Raw genomic sequence first — 11,111 nt, 5'->3', positions numbered from 1 at the left:
GAGGGCTGTATGGGAGGGGCTGAAAGGAGAGGTTGCTGGTGAAGCGGGCCGCTTCGTGGAGGGCTGGTGATGGAGAGGGCTGGTGAAGTAGGGGCTGAGATGGTGAGGGAGGAGCAAGCTTAGAGAGACGGCAGGACAGGAAGAGGAGGAGAGCGAGCGCGAGACATGGCCAGAGACAGCAGAGGCACCGAAGAGAGGAGCGGAGAGGAGAGGAGAGGAGGCGAGCGGAGAGGAGAGAGAGAGAGAGGAAGGAGAGGAGAAGAGGAGAGGAGAGGAAGAGGAGAGGAGGAGGAGAGGAGAGAGAGGAAGGAAGGAGAGGAGAGGAGAGGAGCAACATTAGAGGCAGATTAGCCAGGCACATGGCCTGTGCTGTCCCGTCAAAGACCTGCAGGTTCACATCTAAGGCCATTGTCTGATGAGGTTTAAGACTCCTTGGCAGGCGCACAGTGTCAGGGAGAGCTTTACTCATTCACTGGAGGACTGTACATTACATGATCGGCTTCTAAGTGATGTTTGCGTACCCCAGTTCAATAGCCTTTAGCCCATTTGACTTTAAACCGGGTCAAACCTGCTGATTCAGCTTTGTTGTTTATGAGACCTTCAGCTTTACAATCTGTTTAGCGCTCTCTCTGGGAAAGGGATTGACGTTGTTGTCTTGACTGTCTTTGTTGTTTTTCTGCAGCTCCTCCTATTTTCACCAAGACCCCTCCCCCTGTCCTGGAGGCTCTAGTGGGGAATTCTCTCTCTCTAGCCTGTGTTGCTCGTGGCAACCCACCACCCACTATAACCTGGGCTAAAGATGGTACTCTGATTGGAGGAGACAAAGTTGAGGTGAGGAGTCATGGTTCAGTCTTCATGGCTAAACAAAAAAATATATAAAAAGTTAATTTCACCACTACAATCCCACATTGCAATCTCTCTCGCTCTCAATGCAAACTTTATTGTCCCTGCAGGGAAATTCATTGCTCTCTCGCTCTCGCTCTCTGTCTCTCTCTCTGTATCTCAGCTGCTGAGTGGGAAGTTGTCTCTCAGAGCAGTGAGCACGGAGGCCGGAGGACGGTATGAATGTCTTGCCACCAACACAGAGGGCAATGTGACTCATGTTACAAAGCTGAAGGTCAAAGGTCAGTCACTGTCTGTTTGTTTATGAGTTTCCTGTCTACAGTTTCCCCCTGGGTCATACTAGGAGAATAGAAAAATCTAGCAGCATACTCTGTCCTTATTTTCTCCCAATCTTAGTCACTGGAATCCCCACTGGTACACAGTGAGCCATACAATCTCCCATCACTTTGTCTAGTATTACCCAAATCCTCTGTTGAGTGTAGTGAGGCATTAGCGTCATCTAGTGGTGAATGGGAGTTCTTGCATTACAGGTGAATCAGGATTTATGTTGTGTTCTTTCTGTGGACGTTTTTCCTCATGAATCTCACTTATGTAATACAATATGCTCCATTTATTTGAAGTCATGCTATGTTTATGCCCAATGACGTCAATATGACCAGGATATGCCGTTTAGCTTTGGCATTGACACCTGTTTGTATTATAGTAAGGCTTTGATTTCTGGCTGTAGTAACTTTTTCGAAGCCTTATGTAAGCCCGTAAAACAGACCTTCAAGCAAATCCTCTAAACATTTATCTCAATCAGCCATAATCTCCCAACATGAAAAATGTTGCTGTGTCATGCTGTGTGGTAGTGTTGCTCACACCAGATAACTGATTGGATTTGAGATATCTTGCTAATCTGCCATGTCCTGCGAAGTTTGATCAAGGAAAGAAATCCCTTATCTGTTTATTTCGTCTCAAACAGGTCCTCCAGTTATTGTTATCCCCCCGAATAACACGGCCCTCAACATGACCCAGAATGCCCTGCTGCGGTGCCAGGCCGTGGCTGATCCCCCCAACATGACCTACAGTGGGGCAAAAAAGTATTTAGTCAGCCACCAATTGTGCAAGTTCTCCCACTTAAAAAGATGAGAGAGGCCTGTAATTTTCATCATAGGTACACTTCAACTATGACAGACAAAATGAGATTTTTTTTCCAGAAAATCACATTGTGGGATTTTTTATGAATTTATTTGCAAATTATGGTGGAAAATAAGTATTTGGTCAATAACAAAAGTTTATCTCAATACTTTGTTATATACCCTTTGTTGGCAATGACAATGGTCAAACGTTTCTGTAAGTTCTTCACAGGGTTTTCACACCACTGTTGGCTGTATTTGGCCATTCCTCCATGCAGATCTCCTCTAGGAAAGCATAGTCGGGGCTGTTGTGGCAACAACGACTTGCAACTCCCTCCAAAGATTTCCTAGGCCGCGTTGCAGATCTGCGAGACTGCAAGTTAGGCCACGCCAGACTTGAAATCTTCTTACGAAGCACTCCTTTCGTTGCCTCCGGGGTGGTGTATTGGAGATTGCATTGTCATGGCTGAAGAGACCCAGCCACGTTTCATCTTTCAATGGCCCTCGCTGAATGGCTAGGAGGTTTGTCAGCTCAAAATCTACGTATACAGTGGCACGCATTCATTCTTTCGCTTTACAGGATCAGTCGTGCCTGGTCCCTCTTGTAAGAAAAAACAGCCGCCCAAAGCATGATGGTTTCCACACCCCTATGCTTCAGCAGGAAGGTATGGTGTTCTTTGGATCGCACTCAGGCCTTCTTTGTCCTCGCAAACAACGACGAGTTTGAGTTTTAACCAAAAAAGTTATATTTTGGTTTCATCGTGACATTATGACAAGTTCTCCCAACTCTCTTGCTGGATCTCCAAATGCTCTCTAGCAGAACTTCAGATCGGGCCTGACATGTACTGGCTTAAGCAAGGGGACACGTCTGGCACTGCAGGATTTGAGTCCCTGGCGGCGTAAGTGTGTTTACTGATGGTAGGCTTTGTTACTTTGGTCCCAGGCTCTCTGCAAGGTCATTTCACTAGGTCCCCGTGTGTTCTGGGATTTTGCTCACCGTTTTGGTGGATCATTTTGACCCACGGGGTGAGATCTTGCCTGGAGCCCAGATGAGGGAGAATTATCAGTGGTCTTTGTATGTCTTCCATTTCCTAATAATTGCTCCACAGTTTGATTTCTTCAAACACAAGCTGCTTACCCTATTGCGATATCAGTCTCCCAGCTGGTGGCAGGTCTACAATTTTGTTTCTGGTGTCCTTTGACAGCTCTTTGGTCTTGGCCATAGTGGAGTTTGGAGTGTGACTGTTTGAGGTGGACAGGTGTCTTTTATACTGATAACAAGTTCAACAGGTGCCATTAATACAGGTAACAAGTGGAGGACAGAGGAGCCTCTTAAAGAAGAGTTACAGGTCTGTGAGAGCCAGAAATCTTGCTTGTTTGTAGGTGACCAAATACTTATTTTCACCATAATTTGCAAATAAATTCATAAAAAATCCTACAATGTGATCTTCGGGATTTTTTTTCCTCATTTTGTCTCTCATAGTTGAAGTGTACCTATGATGAAAATTACAGGCCTCTCTCATCTTTTTAAGTGGGAGAACTTGCACAATTGGTGGCTGACTAAATACTTTTTTGCCCCACTGTATGTGTGTCAGACCAAGGGGGAGAACGTCCATGGTGTATTTTGTCACGGTTTCTTCATATTGGATTTGTGTGTTTACATGGGATTTAGCGTTTGTTATGATGTTTCTAATGTGGCGTTTGCTTTATTTGAATGTCCTTCATGGGTTGTGTGTCTGAATGTTTACGTTTTGCTTTGTTGTTAGGCCTCTAAAGTCCCGGGTGAAGATCATGGTGGACGGCACCCTCCTCATCACCCGCATCACCCCAGACGATTCTGGGAACTATACCTGCATGCCCACCAATGGGCTGTTAACTCCGCCTACTGCTTCCGCCAGTCTCACTGTGAGACGTAAGTGTCTATGTGCTGATGTCTTCATCTCTAATCTTCAGTCCCCCACGTAATTATACAAATCCTTCCTATCCATCTATCAATCCATCCATCCATCATTTCATTTGTTTCCTTTCTTCCTCGCAGACCCTGCCCAGGCTCTCCTGATGCCTCAGCAGACGTATCTCCCCACAGGCCTGGGGGGTCTGGTCTCCTGCCCTGTGAGAGCCCAGCCCCTCCTGCTCCGTGTTGATTGGACCAAGGATGGACAGCCACTGGATCTGGCCATGGTAGAGAGATCAACCTTATATCTACTCATATCTTCCATTTCCATAAGGAATCAATATGCCATGTAGGCCTAGTGCTCAGAAGAGAATATGTTCCCATTCAAGAGAGATATATGAACATTAAGTTGAATTGAAAAACTGTTGAGAAGTTCTCTGACCTCTCACTGTTTTATCCAATCAGTACCCAGGATGGACGCTGACGTCTGAAGGCTCGGTGTTCATGGCAACTGTCAATGATGATGCWACAGGGGTGTACAAGTGCACCCCCTACAACAGCTTCGGGACCATGGGCCAATCAGGGCCCACGACAGTCATCCTACAGGTCAGGGTGCACACACTATTTTCTAGCACTTTATTAGACAAATTACCCTTTATTTCTCCTCCAAATGATGTGGTAAAATGGTAATTACACAATAATAACTTTAGAAATATTGCTTTGTTTCTTAGAAAATGAACTAGAATTCCCCATTTTTACCACTTTGTTTCCTTGTAAATTGCAAGTAAATAACAACTTTGTGAAGACAGCACTTTAAAATAAAGTGCWACCCAATTATCTGCCTCTTTCAGTCCAAAGAGGGAGCTCATATCTGAGACAAGTAAGGACTTTTWGAAAATATATTTAGATTATCTTTTTTTCTCTCTTCTACTTGTCAGTCTGTGACATGAATTGAGTTCAATGTGGCCTGATTACAATAGCTGCTGTATGGCAAGGTTAATTGTGGCGCTAATCCTTTTGTGAATAGGTTGTAAATAGGTGAAGATGAGGTTAATCTTGGCTAAAGCTAAAGGTAATCTACTGTTTCACTCACTTTCTCTAATTGTGATAAAGTCCTTGTCTAAATGACATGGCTGGTTGTTTTGTTCCAACCCGCAGGACCCCCCGTCACTCAACGTGTCTCCCCGAAAGGAGTATCGAGAGGAGGTGGGTAGGACGCTTGTTATCCCCTGCKAGACCACTGGAGAGCCAGCCCCTACTGTAACCTGGAGCAAGGTGAGTGCATTTCAATACGCTCCGCAGCAAATTACTGTACTCCTCTGACTACTTGAGTCAACAAGCACGTACACAGGCCTGGCAACATGTGAATAAGATAGTAGGAACTGTGGACATGCCCTGGAGCAGAAATAGCTATTATTTAACACACACATGCAAGAAAGAACATATACACACTCACACTCGCACACACCTTTCTCGACAAACAGGAACAAACAAACTCTTCACTGACTGCAGTTCAGCAATCAGCCCAGCTTGTGTGTCCGGTCTCCTCTCTGTCGTCCCTGTCTGTAGGTTGCACCTGCCACACTCTCTCAGTACTCTGTAGCAGCCAACGGCTCCCTGCTGCTGCTTCCTCTCAGTAAAGACCACCAGGGGGTGTGGGAGTGCAGTGTTACCAACCGCGTGGGCACTGTCAAATCCAGCACTCTCATCTCAGCGCTGGGTGAGTGGGACAGACAGACTGACAGACATCTAAGTCATCTTTATTAATGTAGCTAATATGTATTCATGGCATTATGGAACCTCACCAGTGTATTACGAATCCGTGTTGAATAAGGATGCAACTCTTATTTCATTTTCTATTCTCCCTCTTCTTCCTTCTCAKTCCCTCTCTCTTTCTTCTCCTTCTCTCTCTGTGTGTCAGGCACCAGTCCCCATGCTGCCACCCTGGTGTCTGTGTTTCCAGGGGTCAAGCAGGCCAATGTGTCCTGGGAACCAGGCTTTGATGGGGGATACCCCCAGAAATTCACTGTCTGGTGAGTTGTCTACTCTTCTAGTCTCTGTTCTGTCTCCCTCTCTTCTCTGTCTGGTGAGTCGTCTACTCTTCTAGTCTCTGTTCTGTCTCCCTCTCTTCTCTGTCTGGTGAGTCGTCTACTCTTCTAGTCTCTGTTCTGTCTCCCTCTGTGTAACCATAGCAGCAACATATTAATATACTGTATTGAACGTCAGTGGAGGACAGCTCATCATCAGCAGCAGGGGTGAACAATCACAAACAGGGAAGCAGACATATTGTATTGACATAGACGGGTACAGAACACAGAAATCCACAAACAGTAATTACCGATGCCAGATAGAGGAACGTTTGAAAGAGAATTCACTGGGAAAAGGATGCTGTTCAACTGTCCTTTTTCAAGCAGTTTCTTTTACAAACCCTGCCTCATCTCGTGAAAACGATTACATTATAGAATATCTATGTTGTCATTTAGATCTGTCACATGGAGCATAGAATGCATTGTGCAGTCTCTTCATCTGTTATAGTGCATAGAATTTGCACACACACACATACACACACACTAGCGCTGAATGGCAGGAACCCGGTTACTGAGATTTACCACCCAAAACCACTCCCTTTTCCCGTGATTAATAACTAAGAGAAACCGGTAAATTATAATAAATTATTTATATCAACAGCATGATGTGAAATGGAACTGTTCAATTATATGCAATGTCTAAATGTAATTTCTCTTTGCTTATTTGAGCTGTTCTTGCCATAATATGGACTTGGACTTTTACCAAATAGGGCTATCTTCTGTATACCACTCCTACCTTGTCAGAACACAACTGATTGGCTCAAACGTATTAAGAAGGAAAGAAATTCCACAAATGAACTTTTAACAAGGCACACCTGTTATTTGAAATGCATTCCAGGTGACTACCTCATGAAGCTGGTTGAGAGAATTGTACAAAGCTGTCATCAAGGCAAAGGGTGGCTACTTTGAAGAATCTAAAATATATTTTGATTTGTTTAACACTTTCTTGTTTTCTACATGATTCCATATGTGTTATTTCATAGCTTTGATGTCTTCACTATTATTCTGAAATGTAGAAAATAGTAAAAAATAARGAAATACCCTTGAATGAGTAGGTGTCCCAAAACATTTGACTGGTACTGTATATATATTATTAATTGCAACTGCATAGTTTTAAAACAGCCTATCACTCGAATATCGTTGCTTTAAATTAGAGCATGCGCGAGCAGTCTTTCTATCTCTCTCCATCAATTCCCTTCAAATTGCATCCAAAATAGATCCTCCTGTTTAAGATTGATATATATACAGTATATATAGGGCCTAGCCTACCTCTTCCAGGTAATAAATGCAATGCAGTATTAGCCTTATATTTAACTAATTAATGATAGGTTATACATAATAAGCTTCTAACTCATAGCCTCTGTCTCTTGCTCAATATGTACCTGTGCTCCGCTGGACTCTCCTTAAAAAACACCCCTTAGCTCTTCGAGTCCCATGCAGGACAAGCCTAGGACAGCTTGCTGGACTTTTTAGTTGTTGTTGCATTTCTTATACCAATATTCTAAGAGGGACAAAGGCTCTAGTTTGCTGAATGTTACATACAGCAGCCAATAGATCTCAAGGGTAGTTTGAAAGAAGAACGAACGCTCGATGGCGTTAGGCTAAAGCAGTTATTTATTCAGACCTAAAGCCATTCAATCTCCGTGGAGAGAAGTGAAAGCCTTCTGCATCTAATTCTAGTCTAATTTGATTGATGACGATAAGGACAACAAAATATATTTCATTTAACTATTGAAAGCGAGGAAGGAAAGAAGGAACATAGCAACAAATAGCTAAAGAGGAGGTAGGAAAATGACATTAAGATAAATATTAATAACATTTTAGCCAACGCTCATATCTAAAGCAATACATTTTCATACTTTCTTCGTACTGGCCCTCCGTGGGAATCGAACCCACAACCCTGGCGTTGCAAGCACCATGCTCTACCAACTGAGCCTCACGGGATCTTATGAAAGGTAGGCCTACATATGCTTCAGCCTACTAATTATAAAAATAGGCCTTATTATATTCGAAAAATAAAATAAAATTCTCTAGACTATATCCTACTTGTAACTTTGTAGGCCGCATGTGCTGCACCAGAATCGCATGTTCTCTCAGTTTTAACATGGGTTGAACAAGGTACGTAATTCCAGTCCATATAATACAGTATAATACAATACAGTACAGTAATACAGTTATTATTAGCCTACTGGAGCTAGTTTCATTTATTTACCCAAGAGAGCATATAGCTAGCTACATCAATGGGCTTTTATGTTTTTCTGTTGTGCGTGATGTGCAGTAGCCTATATATCATATACTGTACTGTAGGCTATTGGAAAACAGCACAATCATTTGGGCTTGGGCTCATAAAATGTCTTTAATATAGGTCTCATAAAATGTATTATATATATGGTTCATCAGGCTTGTATTTTCGATCAAAGCTCTAATCAAATCCAGATATAGGTCTATGTACATGCTTCTAGTGAAATGCTTGTYCTTCTAGTTCCGACAGTGCAGTAATATCTAGCAAATAAATCTAACAATGCCCCAACAACTACTTAATACACACAAATCTAAAGGGATGGAATAAGAATATGTACATGTAAATATTTTGATGAGCGATGGCCGAGCGTCATAGGCAAGATGCAATAGATGGTATAAGATCAGTATATACATATGCACACACGGGCATATTCTCTTCATTTTTTTAATTCTATTTTTTCTTTCTCTCGCTCCCTTTTCTTTTTCTTTTTTCTTTCTCTCTCCATTCACTCCACCTCTCCTTCTCTCTCCGCAGGTTGAAGCAGATGTCTGTTGGTGACAGTGGGGAGAAACAGGAGTGGCTCTCTGTGCCCGTGCCCTCCTCCTCTGGCTCCAGTCTGCAGCTGACAGGGCTGGTCCCTGACACAGAGTACCAGTTCAGTGTCCTGCCACACAACAAAGTGGGCACTGGGCCTTTCYGTGAGATCGCCACCATCCGAACTCTGAGTCAGTACCCGTTGTGTTGAGAGCCTGAATGACATTGTCTACTCAAGGCTGCATGCCTGGAGAATTAGGCATTTTCTTTTTTTTTCAAAGTAGGGGTATTTCTTTCTAAGGCTGTTCTGCTTTACACCATCAGATACACTCCCAAGGAGAGCGAAACTAGAACCGCCCACATCGCTGTCAGCCAATCAGAGCTTGGCAGGTATTGTCCTGCAATGGTCTCCTGTGTCTCAGTTCCCGCCCATCACTGGATTTGTCCTCCAATCTCGCGCAGAGCAAGGGGAGTGGTTCAATCTAGACGAGGACATCAGTGCCAATAGAACTGTGATGATCGTTCCAGGTCTGCCAAGGTAACCGCCAGTCCCTGTTAGTCACTCCCTCTGAGACCAATCAACGGATATCATCCCCTCCTTTAGCTGCCTTAGAGACATTTATATTGGTTATGAAAATCAAATTGAGCTTTATTTAAATAGCACATTTCAGACATGTAATGCAACACAATGTGCTTCACAGGAAAAAACAGCACCCTAAGGAAAGCAAAGCTAAAAAGGTGTGTTTTAATAAGATCTATTTTATATATGTCCACAGTTTCGCCCCCCCTCAGGTTCTCTGGCAGGCTATTCCAGAGGCAGTGGGCATAGTAACTAAAGGCTGCCTCTCCATGCCTCTTGGTTCTAGGCTTTGGGATAGTTAAACGGCCAGTACCAGAGGACCTGAGGGACCTACTGGGTACATAACTTAAAAGCATGTCTGACATTTATTGTGGTGTACAATCGTGGATTGATTTAAAAACCAATAGAAGAATCTTAAAATGTATTCACAGGCAGCCAGTGCAGAGACCTTAAAACTGGTGTTAAAAGTGCTATCTAAAACCTAAAATGGTTCTTTGGCTGCCCTCATAGGAGAAACCTTTGAAGAACCATTTTTAGGTCGAACATTTCTAGGGCCAGGTAGAACCCTTTTGGGATCCGTGAAGAACACTTTCCACCAAGGGTTCAACATGGAACCCAAAAGGGTTCTACCTGGAACCAAAAAGGGTTCTCCTATGGGAACAGCTGAAGAACCGTTTTGGACACAAATTTGTTTACATCCTAGTTAGTAAGCATTTCTCCTTTGCCAAGATAATCCTTCCACCTGACAGGTTTGGCATACTAAACAGCATGATCATTACACAGGTGCACCTGGGGTCTGGGAACAATAAAAGGCCACTCTGAATGTGCAGMTTTGTCACACAACCCAATTCTACAGATGTTTCAAGTTTTGAGGGAGCATGCAATTGGCATGCTGACTGCAGGAATGTCTACCAGAGCTGTTACCAGATAATTGAATGTTCATTTCTCTACCACAAGCCGCCTCCAACGATGTTTTAGAGAATTTGCCAGTACGTCCAACCGGCCTCACAACCGCAGACAATGTGTATGGTGTTGTGTGGGTGAGCGGTTTGATGATGTCATCTTTGTGAACAGAGTACCCCATGGTGGCGCTGGGGTTATGGAATGGGCAGGCATAAGCTGTGGACCACAAACACAATTGCATTTTATTGATGGCAGTTTGAATACACAGAGATACCGTGATGAGATCCTGCCGCCCATTGTCGTGCCATTCATCCTCTGCCATCACCTCATGTTTCAGCATGATAATGTCGTAAGGATCTGTACACAATTCCTGGAAGCTGAAAATGTCCCAGTTCTTCCATGGCCTGCGTACTTACCAGACATGTCAACCATTGAGCATGTTTGGGATGCTCTGGATCGATGTGTACGACAGCGTGTTCCAGTTCCCGGCAATATCCAYCAACTTTGCACAGCCATTGAAGAGGAGTGGGACAACATTCCACAGGCCACAATCAACCGCCTGATCAACTCTATGCAAAGGAGATGTGTCGTGCTGCATGAGGTAAATGGTGGTCACACCAGATACTGACTGGTTTTCTGATCCACGCCCCTACCTTTTTTTTCAGGTATCTGTGACCATTGATGCATATCTGCATTATTTTATTTATTTAAATTGACTGATTTCCTTATATGAACTGTAGCTCAGTAAAATCTTGAACATTGTTGCACATGTGTTTGTATTTTTGTTCAGTATATATCCTTCCTCCCCTCTCTGTCTGTCTCCTTTGTCCCTCTCCTTCTCTTCCCTAAATCTGAATTCAGATGATCCTGATTAGCATTCCAGGCGCTATCCCATGTTGACAAAGTGTGG

The 11,111-nt window shown here is 43.6% G+C and overlaps 1 protein-coding gene across 1 annotated transcript in view; it reads left to right on the top strand.

Moving 5' to 3' along the window:
* The window catches only part of LOC111964536 (protein turtle homolog A), a 29,701-nt gene that overhangs the window by 16,665 nt on the left and 1,925 nt on the right, over positions 1 to 11,111 (top strand). The window contains exons 5-16 of the mRNA XM_070443481.1: positions 683 to 831; positions 1,007 to 1,124; positions 1,808 to 1,963; positions 2,779 to 2,860; positions 3,701 to 3,873; positions 4,000 to 4,142; positions 4,321 to 4,461; positions 5,014 to 5,130; positions 5,425 to 5,575; positions 5,777 to 5,888; positions 8,719 to 8,909; positions 9,043 to 9,256. Coding sequence (XP_070299582.1) covers positions 683 to 831; positions 1,007 to 1,124; positions 1,808 to 1,963; positions 2,779 to 2,860; positions 3,701 to 3,873; positions 4,000 to 4,142; positions 4,321 to 4,461; positions 5,014 to 5,130; positions 5,425 to 5,575; positions 5,777 to 5,888; positions 8,719 to 8,909; positions 9,043 to 9,256 — 1,747 coding nt within the window. The remainder of the gene's footprint in view (positions 1 to 682; positions 832 to 1,006; positions 1,125 to 1,807; positions 1,964 to 2,778; positions 2,861 to 3,700; positions 3,874 to 3,999; positions 4,143 to 4,320; positions 4,462 to 5,013; positions 5,131 to 5,424; positions 5,576 to 5,776; positions 5,889 to 8,718; positions 8,910 to 9,042; positions 9,257 to 11,111) is intronic.

The sequence above is a fragment of the Salvelinus sp. IW2-2015 genome, linkage group LG5 (genome assembly GCF_002910315.2).
Source record: "Salvelinus sp. IW2-2015 linkage group LG5, ASM291031v2, whole genome shotgun sequence".
NCBI classification, from domain to species: domain Eukaryota; kingdom Metazoa; phylum Chordata; class Actinopteri; order Salmoniformes; family Salmonidae; genus Salvelinus; species Salvelinus sp. IW2-2015.
This window is presented reverse-complemented; position numbering and strand designations above follow the sequence as displayed.